General features: G+C 36.5%; 1 protein-coding gene across 1 annotated transcript in view; it reads left to right on the top strand.

Annotated features, from left to right (window-relative positions):
• Positions 1–22666, top strand: part of LOC117235778 (ras-GEF domain-containing family member 1B-like) — a 237582-nt gene that overhangs the window by 43463 nt on the left and 171453 nt on the right. Inside the window, exon 2 of the mRNA XM_033498112.1 lies at positions 8142–8990. Coding sequence (XP_033354003.1) covers positions 8673–8990 — 318 coding nt within the window. The 5' untranslated portion in view covers positions 8142–8672. The remainder of the gene's footprint in view (positions 1–8141; positions 8991–22666) is intronic.

Genomic DNA, 22666 nt, shown 5'->3' with positions numbered 1-22666 from the left:
CCGTGAATTATCACAAGAACTGCGAAAGAAAAGGAGTTTAAATAGAAACAGAGAAAAAAGGAACTACTTTTATGCAGATTATTTCTTATTAACTTCGTTATTTTCATAATTGCACCGTGTAGATGAAGTCCGTTCGTAGAATTTCACTAATTTAATAAGCAAGTTTGTCGAAGCATTTCGTTGATACTACACGTATTTATTTATTGATAAGAATTGATACGTGTTACTAAGCTCTACTAAATATATATGTACAGTGCTTATTAGTAAGATTATGTTTACAATTAGAAAAATTCCTACATCAACTCTACCTCGTTCTTAGTCAATTTTATGCACTATTGTATATGTATATAAATTTTTATATTCATAATTTCTATATTTATATGTAGATATGTGTATCATATTCGTTCCTCGAATTTTCAACGTGTCACACTAATTAGTAAAATTAAGCGTCCGCGTGGGATGGAATAGGTTTGCGATTGGATGGCCACAAATAGTCGAAGCATTCGATGCACGCGTCCCATAAATACAGACACGAAGGCGATCGAATAGATAATTATGACCGCGCGGTCACTGTTTCAATAATTAATTGACGCCAGCGATCGAGATCTATCGGTAAATCCGACTCTGGACGAGAGTAGAGGGATATTGTCAATCGTTGGTCAATTCTAATCTTTGGGGAAAACACGCCCCTTTGGCTTCTGTTCTACGCAGATTTCTGGTCGAATAGACGACCGAATAATCGAATTTCCATCGTAGCATCGAAAGGCTCGTAACAAAAACGACACGTGTCTATGTTTGCCTTTCTTCAGGAAAATAAACGAGTATTCAAACGTATCTTTAATTTCTGTTCAATATACATTTCGATATACATTATATTTATTTTTGCATGTCATGTACATTCTCAGCATTTTTGTATCTTCAAATTTGCCATGAATGTATACAAATCTACGATCTGTCCATGTCAGAAGATTTTATAGCATCTGTTAATTTTCATTCCACAAATTAATCATATTGTGGATATTAATTTTTGTTTAGTAAAATACATCGTCACCTAAATGGTTGAACGATGAAAATTTCATAAGAGTCGTTTTTATTACGAGCACTCAAAATTGTACGCAATGAAAACAAAACAGTGGACAGATTGCTTGAAGACTATAGGATATGTATTAATAGGCGTTAAATATGAGATTGGCCTAGGGAATGGATGTCCAGTGTTGACTCTTATTGAATTATTAATATCGTTGTTTGATGCTGTTAGACATCTGTTTACATTTATGCAATGGGAATAGAGCAAGAGAAATAATCGATAGTAATTATGAAGACACAGGAGTGAAACAAAATTGTGCGCTATGTTTATTCCACAAAAGAAAGTCTTTAAAAATTACTTTCAACAAACGTTTTCATCTTTTTCAAGATTATTTTATGCAATGTACTTACCGTACTGAAATTAAGAATTTTTTTCCGTATATGATTCCAATTTTTTTTTTTCCTTTTACATACATAGACGCATATTTTTCAAAATTCATTGAAGTATGAAAAACTGAAAAGTTAAGAAGTAGACAACTTACATTTTACAACCTACTATCTTTGAAATTTCAAACAAAATGTTGTGTCTAATATTATATAGAAATCAATATCAAAAAGTCTACTTTTATAATATATAATTTATATTTTCAGAAAGACTTAATATCGTCTAATTGTAATTTTACATTCTCTCGCATGAATCCTTTGTTTCAAATAACTTGTTACGGACGATCGTCTATGTAGGCCTGATCATATACAATCATGACACCTGGTAACATATTAGCATTATCTCGTAATGCTCTGGTGCACGACGCATCCCTTGAGAGGTCGACAATGTTCCTCGTGATTGTCTAACATCTGCTGAAACGAGAATTGTCCCTTTGACGATGATACGCTTGACACTGTCTCAATTCAAGTTCAACGAAGCAATTCCTCGAGTATTGCTGATTGCAGAGTTGAAATTGTAAACGATACGAGATATGAGATAAAAAAATAATTTTTATATATCATTTTGAATTACATCAACTTGAATTCAAATAACTTAACTTATATAAATACAAGCGATAAATTACGTAAGCGATAAGATCAACAGAAATGCGTTTTTCGTTTCCAGTTTTTGGTATTTATATCGACTGTTATCTTTGTTCCTCGATTGTAAAAAGGAGAAAGAAGAATCATAATTAAAATTGCTGCACCATCTATAAAACGAAATATTCGTTTGTGGGCTACTTCTTGTCAGATAAAATGTTCATCGTCGCTTCAACGTCAATAATTATTGAAATATACATAATCCGATATAAATAATTTCACTCAAATGAAACCGACAAGAGTTAATCGTTGCACATTTATAATCCTCTGCGATCAAATAGCTTATAATCGAGCTAACCATTGTCAATTCTTGAAATAACAAATATCTCGTTCTGCTGAAGCGTACTAGAATTAAATAATACCTGCTTTATATTTTCAGTCTGGTATTAACAATTCGTCATTCGTTATTAATACAATTAACGTCCGGCAAGAATTTATTATCTCGAATTTCCATGAATTTGCTTCGGTGTGTATATTTGCTGCTCGAGTGGTCGAGTAATTATTCCATATTCTGACCAGCTGTTAAAAAGCCAAACGATATTGTCCCGCCTAATAAGGAATAATATTCGATGACCGATGAAATCATGTAGATTTTTTAATTAAATCAGAAGAACATAATAAAAAGGATGCCGCAAACCCTTCGATTTCCAGTAACATTTTTAAATATTCTTTTTTAACTTTGTAGCTTACGTTTTTGAACCATATTAACGAATCTATACGATTTCATTGTCGATTGAATCATTTTTTAGGTTTATGGGAAATGAAGGATTGAGAATCCATATAATATGCAAAAATGTATATAATATCCAAAGCACAATACTCTCTATAATATTTAATAGGTAAAATAGAGAATATTTGTTAGATTTTTAACTATATTTACAAGAATATAAATTTGCAGTTTACTTGCGGCTAATAGCAAATAAAATATAATAATGCGATTGACACGCGAAAAGATATTATTACGTGCTCCTCCATATCCTTTGGGACGACATTGTTACAGTATCCTGTCACAGTTCGTCGCTCATGGAAATACCAGCAGTGCTATATAATTTATTCATTGCCTCGTTACGCGTTTCGGCTAGATACCGATCGCATATGGTTACTTATAATTGGAACGAAGATATGCATGGGAAATGAATTAATTAGCTCCTTGCTTTGTGTTATGCGACATTTGTATATAGATGCTACTACAAAGGAGAATACGAATAATGAAATGCGAAGTAAGAGTTGATTTTGTTTGTGAAAGATTATTGTTAACTATTGTTAGCCATATGAGTGACCATATGTTTTAAACAATTCTGTAGAAAGCAGTATAAAAGTAGAAAGTAATCGTGTTCAATTTATAAAACCAAAATAATTGGAAATAATATTTGCAGCAATTTATGTTTAAATAATTTAAACTAAGATTTAAGAAGCACGAATTATGATTGACTCGAAAGTAATTTACATTGAATTTACATTCTCAAAAGTTTCTCTTATTCACATTTTACGATAAAGAAGCTATCATAAAGTTGATAATTCATCGAAACTGTCTACCAGATTATCTAACACGAAGAAAGAACACAGCGTTTGTTATACGCTTATTCGTTGGTAATTAATAGTAACCCCCTTCGATAATTCGATGAACCCTCAAACTCCCCCTATGAGGGTCGGCCAACCCTTGTATCCTCTCAAGGCTACCCAACCAAGCCACATCGTTGCACCGAGTCTATATCGTCATTCCCTTTGATCTCCGCCACTCCCCCTGATAATTGTAACTTATGCTTAACTTACAATTAAACACGGAACATTTTCATTGCTGCCACGAACCGATAAAATACCTTTATCGACCAATCCTGAGATGCTAAAACATTTTATAAAATATGGTAAATATGCGAATATTCGTCTAGAGCAAAAGTAAGAATTATTTTAATCGTTGGTCATCGAAACTAATATCCGAGGTGGTATTACGCGTTGGTTCGATTAACGAAGAGACGCGTGATATAATTGCAATAGTCAGTTATATTAGAATTACAGTTAGTGTATTACATCGTAATCGTCGCTCGCTCAATGCTACTCGCTAACTGTTCAGCTATTCTACTCTATTGGCTCGCTTGCTAGACTGGTCTTAGAGAGGATGATCTTAGAGGTTCGTCTATTTATATTGGTCGGTAAAGTGCACATAACGATTGCACATAACGGTGATATTGTTTTGTCCGGAGTTCGTTTACCTTTAAATCTTGTAAACCGAAACGGCATTGATACCCCCAGGCACAACAACATGTGCCACTCTCGATTCGAGTCGTCCTATGACTCATGTGCCGCTACATCACCCCCTTACCAGTGATAACGTTTTTTTTTTTTTTTTTGTATGTGTGATTGGTTTACATAGTTTTCGTGGGTATATTTCCCAAGTTCAACGAACTCTACAGCTTTACCCGAAACCTGGTTGGAACCTATCAGGAAATCAGTTAAGTCCGGAAATTCGACGAGGAGTCGGTGATATGTTGATTCGCCGATGATTGTTTTAATTGACGATGTATCGGTCGTGTCCGTGTATCCTTTTATCGACACACAAATGGTTGTGTCAATCAGGCGTTTATTTCTTGAGTCCATCAACAATCCGTAATGACTCAGGAGGTCCACGCCGATGATGAGCGTGTTAACGTCCGTTACTGTAAAACGCCATTTCTATGTTCGTCGCAATGACAGGTCGAGGGACATTAGGATGATGCCGCAAGTCGCGATGCGTGACCCGTTGGCCGCGAATAGCTCGTACGCATCTTTGTTCGCGGGTCCGTGTAGCTTGTTGCGCATATATCGGCACCGGTGTCCACGAGCAAAGAAATCCTTGATGTCCTGTCCGTCACAAAAATGCGACGGGATACAAAGCTGTCAGCACATGCCGCGTTTACGGATGGCTGGTTCTATTTCGCTGGGTCCAGTTGCACGGGGCCCGGCACTTCCTTGCGTGGCCTAGGAAGATCTTGTGGTAGTAACAGAAACCAGAGTTCTGCCGTTTTCTTCTCGAACGCGATCTGCGACCTCTCGAGCTTGATCGCAGACGGCGACATCTCGAACTTGATTGCAGACGGCGACGTCTCGAACTTGATCGCAGACGGCGACGAGTGTCGAGGCTCAGCGCGTTGATTTGTGCCTCTAATCGGCATACACTATCATTTATCGGGACCATGGCGCGGTTCTGTCGTTCTTCCGTTGCTGTGCTATCGGCACAGGCCGCGGCAATTTGTCCCGTCTCAGGGCGGTCGGCTATCGGGGTTAGCGTTTCGGCTTTCTTCTCCTCCTTGCTGGCTAGAACGCGCTGTATATGCACCGGTAGTCGGTTCATCCAGAGCGTGAAGATGAAGTCACTCGATGTCGTAGGTGTGGCTTGATTCCTTAGGTCCCTGTAAAACTGAGACAGCCTCCAATCTCCCATATGCTCGTCCTCGATCTGCCTGCGCATTCTCCAACTGTCTAAGTCTGCGAATCTTGTACTAAGTTGTCTGTTGGTACTCGTCATTTCGAATGTAACACGTTCACCTCTCTTCGCTTTTGATCACGTTGGGGTCACCAATTTCAGATGGTATTACGTGTTAGTCCGGTTAATGAAGAGACGCGTGATATAATTGTGACAGTCAGTTATATTAAAATCACTGGAAGTACAAGTACAGAGGTAGCGTATTACGTCGCTCGCTCAATGCTACTCGCTAGCTGTTCAGCTATTCGACTCTATTGGCTCGCTTGCTAGACTGGTCTGAGAGAGGATTTTCGTCTGTTTATATTGGTCGTTCGTTTACATTGGTAAATAATGATTACACATAACGGCGATGTAGTTTTGTCCCGAGTTCGTTTAGCTTTAAATCTTGTAAACCAAAACGGCATTGATACTCCGAGGCACAATAACATAAGTCACTCTAGATTCGAATCGTCTTGTGACTTATGTGCCGCTACATATTTTTATTCTTATTTACCTTCAACGGTAGCATAATAATATTCTGAAATATTCTCAATTATTTCAAGCTAGCTATATTTCAAATCTGAAGTTCACGGTTCTATACAATTTTCCCATACGTGGTGCTGCTATTCTATAATACTTTAACATCGATCCTCTCGACATTATAAACACTTTACATAATTTCGTGTATTTAAGACAGGAAAATGTATACTTTATACACCGTATATGTGGCGTACCATCTCCAAATCAAACACGCGTTCGATGGTTTCGTACTACGCGAATGCTCCTTTCATTGACGTTTCATTCGATCACATTTTTTAGGCAGTCCACGAGATATTTACTGTGAAAGACAGATCATAGACAACCGGTTGGATTTCCGAGCGGCGTTTTAATGCCGCGTCGCTTTGTGCGTTTGCAATTCGTTCGACTTTTATAGAGAAGAAGATTTACGGGGATTTTAACAGTGAACCTCTCCGTCGCTTGATATATGTATAGACAAACCCTGTAAATAGAGATCCATACATGTGGTGGACATGTACGTCATAAACAATACTCCTTTTTCGCACGATCGATATCAACGACCCGAACGAATACGATACAAGCAGTTGCTCTCTTTTCGGTTTATGGACAACTGGAGTAAATACAACAGATGGAAGTACTAGATAATATTTCAGTTACAGGGGAACGAGTTTCTGAAGATTTACGAGATGTCTAACGGTAGAAATACCGAAGCTTTCTTTTCTGTACACTTTTTCTTAGCTCTCTCGCGAATCTCGAATTTTCATATTTCAGTCGTCTCCTCTCGTTTTAACAAAGACAATTCCTTTTATGTCTTCAAAAGATACTTCACGTGGGATTAAAACGAGAAGTCACGCGTAAGAATCTTTTAATATTTTGCCGAGACTCGAAATATCTTTTAACGTTAGAAAAATACAATTATCATTATTATTGTGAACGAGGCAAAGAAGCACTTATTTTTCTTTGCAGCCAAAACCTTGTGAACAACTATATTTGTTAATTAAAAATAATAACTTTGGTTGACTTATTTATAGAGCGAAAATAACCCGACTTCGTTCCCTGGTGTTAAATTACGTGCAAAAGTGGACTGGTAGCAAACCAGTTCACATTATCCCGAAAGAGAGTTTCACAATTGCGTTGTTAAAAAAGTTTAAGTAGCAACTGTACAGTTCTTGCGCTTGAAAGTAAAGGTTTTAGTATTTCTAACTAACGATATGTCACGTTTCTGGAATGTAACACTTACAAATATTAAACACAAATATTATAATTTAATTATTTAAAACAATACGCGTGCATCGTTTAAAGACACCGTTAAGATATTATTTAAGTGAGAATTGCAACGATTGATTGCAAGAATTTCAATAAGTAACAATCTTCTTGATGTAACATTCATAGTTAATTGAAAAAGTCAATATGACAACAAGTAAACGATAAAACTTAAAAATAAATATTATATTATATATATTATATTCTTACTTCGTTTATCTGCGTTATAAAGAACAGAACATAAATAAATTTTTGTTCAAATAAATTCTGATACGAATAAGTCCTTATTCGAATAAATTTTTCATTATAATAAAATAATAAATTTTCATTTTCATGCGTTATCTGTTATACAAATAAAATTTTATGCGACCTTGCATATAAATCCGTGCAATGTATTTATCATGAACAGCACGATACAAGTACGAATAACAATGTAAACACGTTAGTAGGTAATTCGAGTAGCGTAACTTTCCACGAAACGCGTTCGTTCTATGATTGTTTACACGAAATCCAACGCAAGTACGCTTTTCAGTCGAGTCTCGGTCGCGACAGAGTAAACTCGTACGCGTGAAACGTTGAAAGTGCTCGTTTATAATCGCATCAGCCTGTGTTTCGTATCTCCCAATGGCTTAACGCTGTATCTAGAATTTATTAGCGAGCAACGTAACTTTTTAACAAACATAGATCCACTTCCGCGACAAAGGGTATTCCTGCCGATGAATCCATTCATCTACATACACGGAAATCTCTATTCAATAACGTATCACGAGTCTCGAAACATGGACCAAATTCGTCGCTTTACCTACAGATCCAACGGGGAGCCGCACAACGAAACGTCCACGAGAAAGCTCCTAAACTACTGCGAAACAAAGTGCCAAGTGCCTTATTCGAGCTCGGTATACCTAGAATCTAACGAGGATTTTCTACGAATTTCATCTCTCGTCCACTATACCGACATTCAGCAACAGAGAAGCTTGAAACGAATTCATCGAACAATTTCATTCGATACAAATATATAAATCTTCGGAAAAGTGTAATAAAGAATCGGGAGAGGAGAAAGCATAACTTCTCTGATTTATAAGTTGTAACGAGTCAACCAGAGAACATAAATAAGAAATATATAAATAAAGAAGAAATAAAGTGGACAGTGACCAATGAAGTTCATACGATCAATCGAGTAAACATCGAAGTACAACTCTCGTTTACTCGCGTATAATCAACTGGCGAAGGCCGGACCCTTAAAGCAGCGCGTTAAGCACGGTCGACCGTCATCGCTAACGTCAGTGATGACAGCAGTGAGGTGGCGTGCAGGCCGTGGTGTTAAGTTCTCGCCGGATAAATGTGCGCGATGTATTATTACGCCAGCAAGCTGACTGCGGCGGCTCTAAGCGGGGGTGGTTCCTTCGGAGGGGGCGGAGGGACAGCGGGAGGTGGCGGCGGGTCGGCGGTGTGTCGATGCCACGAGGCACACAGAGACCAGCAACAACAACAGCAACAGTCGCCGAAGAGGAGTCAACAGCAGTCGTCGCAGACCACCCGTCATCATTCCCGTACACCCCGGGTGAACACCCCCACCCTCGGGCCCACCACCTCCGAACACGTCGTTGTCGAGCATCCAAGGCCCAACCATTATCATCGTCATCGCACCAAGCACAAGGTACCGTTTTCTTTGTTGGTTGTTCGTTTGTTTCTGGTTCGATGAAAATTGTTTTCTGCCTTCTTCTTTCACTTATATTGGGAAACGTTCGGAAAGTTGGAAAGTTCATAGAGTCTTTGACATTTTCATTCTTTGTATCGTACGGTAGTTGTGCAGTTTTGTGACTATAATAGTTTCGATCGCTTGTCTTCAGATTTTTTATTCAAACACGAAAGAATTTAAAAAATCCAATGTCTATTCGGTTCAATCCATTTAATGAGAATTTACTATAACGGTTAAGCCTACACGAGAATAACATTTTTTTTTTGTAATTATATATTTGATAATAATACCATTATGTAATACAACAAAGTGCCACGAATATGTTTCGTGTCATTAAAAACGGAGGATATATAATTTAGGTGGCCTCCGTGAGCTGATACACCTTGTATATGAAATATTAAATTGTAAAATTACATTAAATTATTATATTATATAAAACACGGAGTTTTATTAATATTTATTATTTATTAATATTTTTTGCCATTAAAGATTAGATAATAATATTTCATACGATAATTCAATATAATAAAATATTTAATTCTTTCGCGAACAAATCACGAATGAATCCACCTCTTACAAACAAGAACCATTACAATGGAAATTATCCTCGGGATGCTCATAGAGCCTCCTTACGTAACTTCCGGTGAGACTGTTGTGCGTGGACGTCCAAATTCCCCAGTGCAAACTGCGAAACTTTTAATCGATACTCGAAGGCATTGTGCGCTAAGGAGATCGTGAATCGGCGGAATTAATCGAGGCCGGCACAGTTTGGAGATAGTTTGGTCGAATTCATTTCATCCGGTACATTCGGCCGTGGCGAACGTATTTGAATTTATTTAGCCGGAAACTCGTAGCAGGAAGTTGAAAACGCGGCGGTCGGAATAATGCTGACGTCCACTGCACTCTTGATTTTTGTTGATTTTCTTTGTCGAACAGGACTACGTCGAATCATACATGAAATAGTAATTTCTTGTTCCATGGATAGAGATTTCTGTAGCGCGCTGAGCAAATCGTGTCCCAATCGTTCAATTTCAAACGTAAAGAGCAAGATTTTTGTCAAAAATACAGAGATTGTCATGAATATTCGACGTTTGATCGAAAAAGAGGTTTAATTCATGCGCTTACTATTATACATACATATACCGATTTTAAGATATCGTTACGTGAACCTCTCAGAAGTTAAATAACTCCAGATTAACTGTGTTTTTTGCAAGCTTTGCAATTTCGTTATCCGAATACGTGATTAATAATTCGTTGCAAGATGATACAAATGAGCGGAGATTTCACGAAAATTCTTAGCAAATTACAGCATTCGGTACATTTTCCCGTACATTTTCAATGTATGGAGAGAATTAACGTGGCCTCTGGTAGCTCGTATATCAAATATTCATTCTGTATATCTTCGTCTATCTGTTCTCAAACGTTCTTTACATTACAAAGTCGTATTATTGCCACGATATTAATAAACAAGACAAAGCGCATTGACTTCTTTATTCCGAGTCATGATACGTACAAGGAAACCAATCTGCGTAAGTGGTTGTACACATCAATGGTTCGAAGTAAGCCGTAATCGAGAATCGCGATGGAAACGGGAGATCGTACAAGATCCATGCCTCGTCCGAGGCGCACGACGTTGATCATAGCTGAGAAATCCATCGAGGCGTCTCGTAAATCCGGTATCGCGGTATTCTCGAGCCTCGGGGCTTTCCACGTCATCCTGATATTCCAACATTCCTATTCTCGTCCTGCGTACAGACAAGTTTCCCAAGTTTCCCCGTGTGGACGTCGAACCGAACTCCAACGATTCCCCAGTGAACTTGTCGAATGATTGTCCTTATAATATTCGTGACGATGAGCGCGACGAATGGATACACGGAATTTAGATTATTCGAACGTCATTTTAAATAATACCAAATGGAATATCGAACATTATCACTGCATATAAAATTAGTTATATGCATTAAATAAAATTACTCGTTCTCTGTTTAATTGGCAATTAAAACAGAAAGTTATTTTATTAATAGTTGCATTTTAAACACGATGCATGTTTTTGAAGGTGTATATCGATTAATTTGATCTTAATAATTAATACCACCGTACGAGATGATATTGTTTGTTAACAATGTAAATATATATATATATGTCGGAGATGAAAGGAAAACCGGAGCCTTCCCTTTGCAATTTTGAGGAAGCCTTCTAATGCTTTAGCCTAGATTTTATCATAACTGTAATTAAGCAATTGTCATTTGTAATTGTTTGATATTTGTGAAAAGCGAAAGTGGGTTCGAGGTGACAACTAGTCGCCGAACGTAGCCACGGTCACGGGATAAACGTTTTGCCTGACGAAGGTGTGGATCGGTTGTATCGTTCTCCCTAGAAATCACATAGAATTGTACTTTAGAGATGTCGATATAATGGGACACACGTTGTATTAGGAATCAATCTCCAGACAGAAACTGCCTAGTAACGGCGTTTGGATCTTTCTCGATGTTTCCAAAGAGTATACAACAAACTTTTGACAGAAATTGCCTAGCAACAACGATTGGAAACTTCTCGATGTCTCCAGCGAGCATATAACAAACAAATGCAGTCGTATAGCGAAAAAGATTTTCATCAGATATTCATTCGTGTGATCGCCTTGGAAAGTGATACATCGAGCAATTTACCGAGTGTCTCAGCAATCGTATTTTTGTGTTTAAAATTATTCTACGCATAGTAAAGAGTTATCCCGTTGACCGTGGATTCGTTTGAACCCCGGAACATTGTTAATAGCGTAAATTAAATTCATTATTCGTAAAACCTATCAATCGTTAATCTCATTATTCGTTAAATTCATTATTCGTAAGACATATTATTCGTTCCTCTTATTGTTCGTTAAACTTATTATTCTTTAATCTAATTATTAATTAAACTGTTAATCTTATCATTTATTAAACTCATTATTCATAATATTTTGTAAAATCTTGTTTATTCGCGTAAATATATTCTCTGTTTTGTAAAACAATGGCTAATTCAAACGAAGAATCATTACGCGCCTTAAATCCTAATGATAACCCGACATCAGAAGTGGGATCAAGCCCATGTGTCACTTTGGAACAACTCATGAAAATCATGGACCGAATAACTCAGCCAAGGGAGCAAAGACCGAGTATGGAACCTAAGAATGTAACGTTACCACGTTTTGACCCTGAAGGCACGGGCGCTGATCCATCCGCGTGGTGCTCATATACAGATATGATTTTGAAAGACTACCCGATACAAGATAGTGCGTTACTTTCTGCTCTAAATCGCGCCCTAAAGGGGTCTGCTGCGCATTGGCTTTTACAAATAGTGCGCGGTGGAAAGTTTTCCTGGCCAACGTTTAAGGAACAATTCCTTTCGCGTTTTGGTGGCAGAGAGACAGTCGCCTCGGCGTTAATAAGGATATCCGGAGAACGACCGTCGGAGACCGAAACCCTAGGAGCTTATGGTAGTCGCCTCCGTTCCATGTTGCAGATGAAGTTGCAAAATCTAACGATGCCCGAAGTAATCAATGCCTTCGCCCTTTATATGCTAAGCTCACAAGATCAACGCTTTCAACGATTAACGCTCGCAAATAATATCAAGACGGAGGATCAATTTTATGATGAAATGAAAATTCTTTCTTACAACGATCAGCCGACATCTTCGTTAGGAAATTCATCGGAGGAACCTGAAGCTAAACGACGCAAGTCATCGCATCACCGGGTGAAGTGCCATTATTGTGGTACTCACGGACACAAAATAACGGAGTGCCGCAAGAGGATGCGTAGCGAACAGCGGAAGGATACACGACACCAGGAAAGAAACCGCCCAGCCACATCGTCCAAGGTGGTTTGCTTCTAGTGTCGCGCGGAGGGCCATATCGCTCCTGATTGTCCACAACTGCAGAACAGAAAACCCGACATATATATGTATAGTTTATTTAAAATCCACGAAATTTTACTTTAAAATTAAAGTATATTAATATTAATCGTTTAAATTGTATAATGATTGCATCGAGTATGCATTTTTCTTTCATCCATCAATGCAATTCATGTGTAAAAATGTACAATGTGAGATTAAATTGAATTATGCATGGAAACAAGGATCTCTATATTGTACCTAGTTATACAATGGCGAAATCAACGTGAACGTCATCGCAACTTGCTTATGTGATTGAAAATCAACGATGTTTTACGGTAACTTTGGCGTTTCAGTCGTTGCGACTTCATTAAAAATTTAATTGAAATTTCTCGTTTTTGACTCGTTGTCATTAAAATGCAACGCAACGACTACCGTAACGGTTGCAATTATCTCTCGTTTCGTTAAATATGTATATCACGATTATATTTAACAAATATATACGATTAATAAAACAGTTCGCGTTCAACATCTGTTTGTCCAATAAACTTGAGTGTAAGGTTAAAATATTTAATCAGCATCATCAAATGTAATGGTTTAGGTTAATCGTTAATAAATTATCATGCAAATCTATAGGGCAAAGAATTAATATCAAAACTGACACGCAAAAGAGAAACCGAAGTTCATCTGTTAAAAATCACGTAACCTTCTTTTTTAAGTTTTGCAATTGAAAAATTACTATTAAAGGCAAGTATCAAGTTTATTTAATATTACTGGTAAAAAAAGTTACTTAAATTATTATACTCTACTCGTAATACAACGAATATAAAATGAGGACGGGTAAGAACAAAACGCACATAAATATTCTATTCCTATTTTCATTCTTCTCTTCGATCGATTAACAAAAATTCGAAAAAATTAGTCGCTGGTAGCATGAAATTATCTGCAGCCCTTGTTCGTTTCGTACAAAGTGTTGTACGATCCACAAAAGGTAGAAAAGGAAGCGTTCGCGCTAAATAAAGGCACGAAGAAAGTTTTTACCTTAGAACCACGCTGTTCCGGAGTGTTGTAAAGAAAACGATGGCCTCCCGCAAGCTAGACCTTATCAAAGGCTTTGCAGCGATTAATTTATCGCGTCTCTCTCCTCTTTCGGTATAAAAGCTAATTTAATTTCCATATTTGCATCCGCCTACAAGTATTCGCAGCTTCCATAAATATTCTTATTGGACAGTAAAAAGTATCATTACTGGGCCTTCTTAAACGGTGTTACTGACATTAAAAAGGAAGAAAATACGTATTCTATTTGGCATTTATAATTCATTTTTTTTGCAGACATTCATCTTTTATGCGATCGAATAACCGTTTTATAATTCTTCAGGCGGATAATGTACGAATTCTTAATTTTCACGAATCTTACGTTTTCTGTTATTAATTTTTCGGTTTCGACGAAGTTACGAAATTACTTGTTCAGTTCGCTCGATTTCAATCGTATTGTTCTTGTTTTATTTCGACCAAACGAACATCGAGTACACCGTTTTTAAGTAGTTTCACCTATTTTTTCCAATGGATGGTTCGCTTTAATTGTTGAAGGGGATGAACAATGCTGTGGCGTAATGAGCGATACAGATGCTCACTCGAGGTTGTACGCCTTCGACGTTGAGTTCTTCCTGGAAGTAATTGCACTGAATGTTCGACGCTGAGTCAACTTCTGTGTTCTCTGTACGATGCACAACAATTGGAGAAAATACTCGCAATTAATTTTCGGTGAATTCAGAGCAAAGTAACTTTAAACGTCAACGCGCTTTCTCGTATGACATACGAACGTATTCCTTTTTCCTAGAAATCTCTTAAATTCAAGGATCTTAGTTTATCTTAGTAGATCAACGATAGATTCACACGTCCTATATGAAACAGTTTCAATTTAAAAAGAATTTTCAACTTGTCACGATATTTTCTCCACTTTCTAAAGAGATTATTACACAAATTAGAAACATGGAGATTAAAGAAAACTAATATTTCTTCTTTTTTTTTTCTTATGCTTTTAACGTCGCGTCGATTACAAGAGGGACATTGTTGAGTTTGGCTGGAGTTTAATTTTCGAGAATAAAACTACAAAAATTGTTTTGTTGACAAATGTTTCGTTCTCCGCGACAGCATAGTGAAGCGATAAAAATATAACAATTGTACCCATTTCCACAAAGTAGACTACAATATACTTGAAATACCTGCACATGCATGATCTTCCCTAATCCACGAGTCCCGAAGCGAAGAATTTGTTTCATCCTTTTGTGCCACGCTGCAGAGTGCGTCCTCTGTTTATTTTCAAGTTTCCAGGATGCAGAAAGGGATACGGTGGCTTAGAGGAGCGGAGCTATTTCGAAGATACTTTCCGGCACGCACGAACCTCGTAAATCCGTGAAATCCAAGGGCGAGCGGCGGAATTAATAATAAAAGGGGTGGCGGGTGGCCGGTCGAAAAATTCGTCGCTTCACCAAGCACGTACACGGGTTTCACGATGAAAATCTAGTCACGTGAAAGTACACTGACAACTATTATGTACACTACCGTTCAAAATTATCTCAATACTTTCTTATTTCTGGCAAGATATGAATTAAGTACGAAATTACAGACTAACCGAATTACAATGATTTTACTATTTACAATCGCTACAGTTACACGCGAAATTCACTGACGTCAAACTGAAGAAACTCATCTTCTATGAAATTGTTCATACACGCTACCTACATAGATATTCCATTAGTAAACTGCGAATTGTTACGCATTTTTGTATTTTTATGAACATAATTAATGAAATGAAACCTATGTAAATAAAAATTTATTTCATCTACTATTTGACCTATGACACTTTATGAATATAAGTGCTATGTGTGTTGTACAAAATATTTTGAAATTTCATTATCACTGTAATGAGATATAAATATCATAATGATATTAGTAAAATTAGTAGAAACGAGTCTAAGAACGTAGGTAGATGTTAGAAGATATTTATTGCAAACATACATATCGCTCTGTTGTACTCACAAAAAGATTATCATCGTTAGTTCAGACAATATATAAAGCAATTTTATAAAATCCAATAGATACACTCGTAAGTCGTGTACCATTTTTTGTGTTCTGATATACGTAAGCTTGTTTTATTTCTTTCTCAATAATATCATATTTATGCAACTTTTATCCATTATTTTACTGTTTAGTTTAATCCCGAATATATTTAAACTATATACATTGTATCAATTCTTGTAATAAATCGTGTTTTACAGAAAGTAGTAAAATAGCGAGAAGAATGTGTTTCCTGAATGTTTGAGTAAATAATTTATTCAGCAAACGAATTCTCTACAATAAACGTCAAAACGTGAATGGTTTTGTTATCGGGTGCGCGTACGTTTAAACGCAATATCGTATTCAAACATTGTACTAAAATATATTACTAATTATGTGAATAAACGAGAAAGAAATGAAAGAATCTCGAAATATTGGATATCGAGTACACACGTAGAAAAGAAAATATATTGGATGTGAGGTGGTTTGTTATACGTGTTGGTTTGTTTAAGAAAGAGACGAGTGGTAAAATTGTAATAGTCAGTGTATATTAAAATCACTCAAAGTACAAGTATAGAGGTAGTACATGCTTGTCGTATTCGTCGCTCGCTCAATGCTACTGCTCGCTATAATAACTCGCTATACAGACTCTGCTAGAGAGCACGTTCGTCTAATTTTATCGACTGGTGTTGTTATAAAAAGTTTGAATGTAACACCGGTTGACGATTACAAATAACAGCGATAATATTTTGTCCGGAGTTTGTTTGCCTTCGAACCTAGCAAACCAAAACAACGTTGGTATTCCAAGGCACAATAATACGTGTGCCGCTACAGATGTATATCAATAAAACACATAAAAAATTGTAATAGCATCGTTGTAAAAGAAATTATGCAGCATTCAATTTCATTGGCGTATTTTATTAGCAACATTGAATTATAACGTCGAACCGATTTTTCTGTTTATTGGAAGAGAACAAATTTTTCATGCTATCTTGTACGACACGCATGAAATACTTCGATATTACTATACGTATATAGCATATGTCCAAGATTAGAGAAAAATTCACCTACCAAAAATGTATTCCTATGCTGCGTTGGTGCACGCGAAAACAAGAACGTGCAAAAAAGATATGAAAGTTTTAAGCTCGACGAGACAGGTACGGCTCGTGGGATATCCGGTCCCTGGCGGTTTCTGCTTTGCTTTTACCAACATTCGTCTTTTCCCCTTCCTTTTGCTTAGGAGAAAATGATTTTTCGTGCTTAAAAAACGTATGCCACGTTATCCTCGTTTATATTCAAAATAAGAAATTTTATCTCGTGTTTCCAACTTCGTATATTATCTTTCTATACAGAGGTAGAAGTTTTTTGGTTTTAATTCTTAATACTTTAATTTCGTAATTGCTTATAAATAGATGTATAATTTACTCGAGCAATAGGAAGCAATTAATCCAAGTAAACATCTATTATTGGTGTAAATGAATTCAACCATGTGAGTTTTGAGGCTTTCACAGCTTGAATTGTTCGAATTATTAATCGAGGCTTTAGAGTTTAAGCCGCGTCCGATTCTCGTATTTTAACGTTTCGCCAGCTGCAATTGCGATTGCAATTAACTTCCAGGACAAACGAACATGGCTTAAATCCGTAAACCTCGATTAATAGTTGGAATTCAAAAATTTTTCCCTACCAGGTGAATAATTTTATCTACTAGGTTTCAAATAATAAATCTTTTTTTATATATACGAATTTACAATACGAATTTTAATTTGTGCTCAATTAAATGAACTGTCACAGGTTGAATCCATTTATTTGAACGTAATTTTCTATTATATAAACTATTCCTATTGCGTGAAAAACGAATTACGATATATTACAGAATATAATATGCGATCATAATATGTAATCATAACGTGCAGAAAGTATATAAAGTATCCAAAATATAGTAGTCTTCATAATACTTAGCAAGCAAGATAAATCTCTGCTTAGATTTCATTTGTTGTGTCCAGAAAAATACAAATCTCCGTAAAAACCTACAGTCAAGTAACAAAATTTCAAAATGCCCTATTCTTTTACAACGATGCATCTTTATACAAACACGAAACCTAACCTGTCGAACGTTGTGATCTTTATTTTGATAGAACGAAATGGATCCGATAAAATAATATAAAACGAAAAATGTTGTGCCTCCATTATTTCCTTATGAAACGAAAGAAACTTTTCGGACGACCTAATATCTACGACACGTACAATGTATTCGTGAGATATCTCCAAATTTTCGAATACTTTCGCGAGCCCGATTACTGTCGTGGGTTTCCATCATTTCTTTCGCGATAAATTCAATAACACACGTGATAGGAAAACCGCGCGGAATTGGCGGTTGCCAATACGCGCGAAATTTCAAACCGCGCAGCAGCGGTCAATCGAACGACCGAATTAATTGCCGGCTAGTTAATTGCTCGCGAGCATTTAGTCACGAGGGATGGCGGTGGATTCAAGTATCGCATGGGTCGATCAGAATCCATTAAACGTCGCCCAGACTCGGATCGAGTGAATAATTCAGCAGATACAGGGAGAGGAAGTCCTTACTCGCAGTCGATTACGAAGAACGAAAGGCTGGTTCTTTGTACGACCAAACGCGATGTTCGAAATTCATTTTTATAATCCATCCGAGAGTCGTTTAATTACCGATGTTCCACGTTGTTAATTAAAATTATCGATTCTGCTTGTTCCTTTCTTGCAAAAGATAATTAAAGCTTCGATAATTTGACCGTGGAGTGCATTCGTTTAAGAGTTTCCGCGCAGATCTTGATTGGCTGGTCGAAAGATTAACTTTTTAGTCTTTTATGGAACGAGATTGTTCACGTCGGTGGAAACTTTGTGTATTATATTTTTATTATGTTGTGCGCTTAATCCCGATAAATTGGGCATGTGAATCCTGAAGGACGGTAGAACACAATAGCATAAAAGATAAAATTGATTGGAGAAAATAAAATTTTAAGAATTTCACTCTTTCTGTTAAAAAAAAGGGGGATTTATTTATTGAGATAAAAATATATTGCTAATATGATGAAAATATGTTCTGTAAAATGCACGGAATGCAAAATATAATACCCGTTGTAATATTTACTAAGCGAAACAAGTCTCTATCTAGATTCCATTCTTTCAATTGCGTTTACAAAGATATAAATTTGCACGCAAAGATCATAAATGAAAAAATTCAAATCTCGAGCAGTCTAGCGATTTCGCGGTAACCCCTTATTAGATTTTACGAGTATACCACGGAAATAGGATACTGAACTACTCAAGTATCATTAAGACGCATGAGAGTGCAGGCTAGTGGTGCTTGCGAACACGGACGATGGGTGAATAGATTATTGAATAAGAAGTGCTTGCTCGAGGAGCGTCGATTCAGGAGTCGATACAGCTTCCTCGGAAAAGGATTATAGAAGGACGAGTCAGCCCTTTGATCTTCGAGTGCATCGTCAAAAAGAACCGTGTTTCAACCTTCATTTTGACCAATAGAGATCATGGTTCCAAGTGGGCTGCTAAATTTTTCTCTGCTCTCCTTGTAGTTCTTCTTCTAGTTCTAGAAAGTCTCGAGTTCAGATCTAGCTTTTTCCCTTCCACGGTCGCGTTATTTCAAAGCAAAATTCTCGAAGTCTCGATTATATTATATGTGATATCGTAGGCAATTTTTTCATCCTGTGAAATTGGGTACTTTAAATTGTTTAAAATAAGTATCAACGTTATTACTGTTCATAACGTTCATGCTGTCGTTACGCTGCAGATATTCGTGTATTTATATAAAACTTCAGTGTGTAAAAATACACAGAGTGAATACAACAATACACATCAGTCTTCTCGGTATTTATTTTCACGAAAAATTAATTCCACGTTATTGAACTTTTTGCTGTAAAATAAAATAAAAATCGACTCTCGAATAAATATTGATCTAAAATCCATTTTCTTCCTGAAACTGCAAATATAACAACTTTAAATTAATCCTGTTTTAAAACCCAGCAACGTTATAAAAAGTTGTACTGAATCGAAAATATCAGAGCTTAAAATTGGAAAATGAAAGTTATATCCGGTGGTTAAAGTAGAAAATAGATGACGATGAATTTTAAATGATTAGGAACCAAAAGCGTCAGATATAATGGGCAAGATGACGATCTACGGTTTTTGGTCAAAATTCATAGAATCTATGTTTGTTTGACGAGGATATTGAAGGAGCATCATATTGCTATTTTGAGAACAGTTCCCAATATTCCGATATCTGGGTAACTCGTCGGATGGCGGGCTGAATTTCTATCTGGCAAATATTTATCTCGATCCTTTACGTTGGAATATTTCATGGACGCTACTTGATTGTAAGCACATCGATCCATCGAATGTAAACATTCATAACGAGGAATCTGATCGCACAAAGTGGAAGATCAGCGTGTGCTTTCGTTATTCGCAATAAATTGAAGTTGATGAAACATTATATATAGGTCAGTTTCTTGGAAATTAAATATTAAATTGATTAGTTACCTGGAAATTAAATATATACGTTCGTACAGATATTAACATTTATTATCTCTTCGCTCTTGGTATCGCGTGTATTTTATTTTTATATCTATAAATCACTGTATTTACTTTTATTTAATGTCATATTTTGCTTTCTAGGGTGAAAAATATTTTTGTATAACGATTAATCCATAGAACAGGGTTGGACCAAAAGTATTTTCATATTTTCAACTATGATAAATTTCGGTAGAAATGGGAGAAAAGAAAGAAAACAGGGAACAATTTTAAAAATTGTACATTCAAACATGTAAACAGATGAGATTTGGTTCGTTTAAAGTAGAATTTGAGAAACGAAGGAATTTAGGTTTCAATGTTCCAAGTATATCAATTTCTAGAAAAAATGAACCTGGTTTAGTCTGGTTCCCAAATACAAAATTAATACGAATACAATTAATAAGACACAATTTTACTCATATCTATCTATTTTTTCTCTTTGTTTCAGGTGAGTAAAACGTATCCTCTCTCATTAAAGGTGAATGCAGTACTCCTAGATGTAAGTTCGTTTTTAAATTATTGTTGAAAAATGTTTTCTATTTTCTATTTTCTATTAGATGTTTTCACATTTTACTTTGAAAATATCGATTTCTTTATGAACACATAGCGAGTTAGGATTCTAGAATCCGAAAGTTTTAATGCGGCAAAAGACTATATCTAAATTTAGGCTAGATAAATCCATTTCTACCAGATCAATACGAACTTACAAACGCACGAAAACTAGCATACGTTAAACGTTCTTTCAAATCCGATTTTATCGAGAACGAAGCAACGTATGTAAAAATTTCGTTCCATATTTTCAATTTATTCTTTAACATAGACTCATCCCCTTGTCGTTAATACCATGATTACGGGACACCTTGTACGAACAAATATAGTTAGACTCATACTAATGGCATTATACGGTTGGAAATAGAGTCAGGCAACTGGCAGTAGGTGACACAAAATTCAAACTGAAAATTAGAGTTTAACAACCGTCTTGGAGCAAAGTTCGCGAGTCAGAATCCTGCACGTGAACGCAAGCAGTCGAAGTGCACTTAATCACCGCTTAACTAACATCTTCTGTGTGATGCATATCTCGCCGACACAGAAACAGAACGCATCGCTATGCTTGTGGCACAGTTGTACGGGAATAAGAACGATATAGCTGACAGTGTGGAAAGATGGTAGGATGCCGTAAGGGGATGTGCTCCTTTGAGTTGGCTGCCTCAACAGCTGCGTCGAGTCTGGTGTCGTGATGACCTAGGTCCCCTGGGTACCGCTTTGAAGCCGGATCATTATAATCAACTCGAGTGCGACTTAGTTAACGACATCAAACCTCGGTGTTTCGGTGGTCTTCGTGAACCTCGAGGTGCGAATACCGGGTGTTCTAGCGATATCGCAACGTGTTAGATTTATCGTGACGATAAAAAGTTACCAGACACGTGTCGGAGTTTCTCTATTAAAAAAATATATACGTACATACCGGGACGTACTGATTGCAAAACTTTTCTGGGCAAAGAAGCTTGAAACAAAATTTTTTTAGGAATTACACGGGCCATGTTACGCGGAGTGGTTTCGAAACTGGCATGAAGCTCTCGCAGATCGTTTCGGTCGCGTTGTAGCTGTATAGGCGAGCATACTTGATCTTTCAATCTTTGGGATTATTTGCATCTTTGGAATTTATATTCCTTAGTCTGAGAACGCTGGTGCAAGTATTGTAAATTACGAGAAGGTGTAAAAATTATGCTTTAAGATCGTAGAAATTGATAATTGGTGATTCAAAGGCACTGTCGAAGATTTAACTGTTTCAAGTACGATTAAGTTAAAGTATGATTTAATATCATTCGAATCTCTATATACACAGTGGTCAACAAGAAATAGATTTGTGTTATCTTAAACTCACAATATGTTTTACCTGTGGTATTTTACGTCGAAACATATATGCTTGACGTACGAAATAGATTCTTAACACTAAAGAGTCAAAAGCTGATTAAAGAAGAGTCATGAATGGACCGATCTACGTACCGATCCAAAGCTGATAGCAAACAAATCATTCAGCACCGTATATCGCATTCCTCACAAATCAACATCTGCGTACTTCATGGAAACCAACAGTCTCATTCATCAAACCCATCTTTCCGCCTCATCAGTGAATAAATTGATCCCCGTGT

The sequence above is a fragment of the Bombus vosnesenskii genome, unplaced genomic scaffold (genome assembly GCF_011952255.1).
Source record: "Bombus vosnesenskii isolate JDL3184/JDL3185 unplaced genomic scaffold, Bvos_JDL3184-5_v1.1 scf7180000013319, whole genome shotgun sequence".
Classification (NCBI taxonomy): domain Eukaryota; kingdom Metazoa; phylum Arthropoda; class Insecta; order Hymenoptera; family Apidae; genus Bombus; species Bombus vosnesenskii.
The sequence above is the reverse complement of the archived record's forward strand: the minus strand, read 5'-3'. Positions and strand labels throughout refer to the sequence as shown.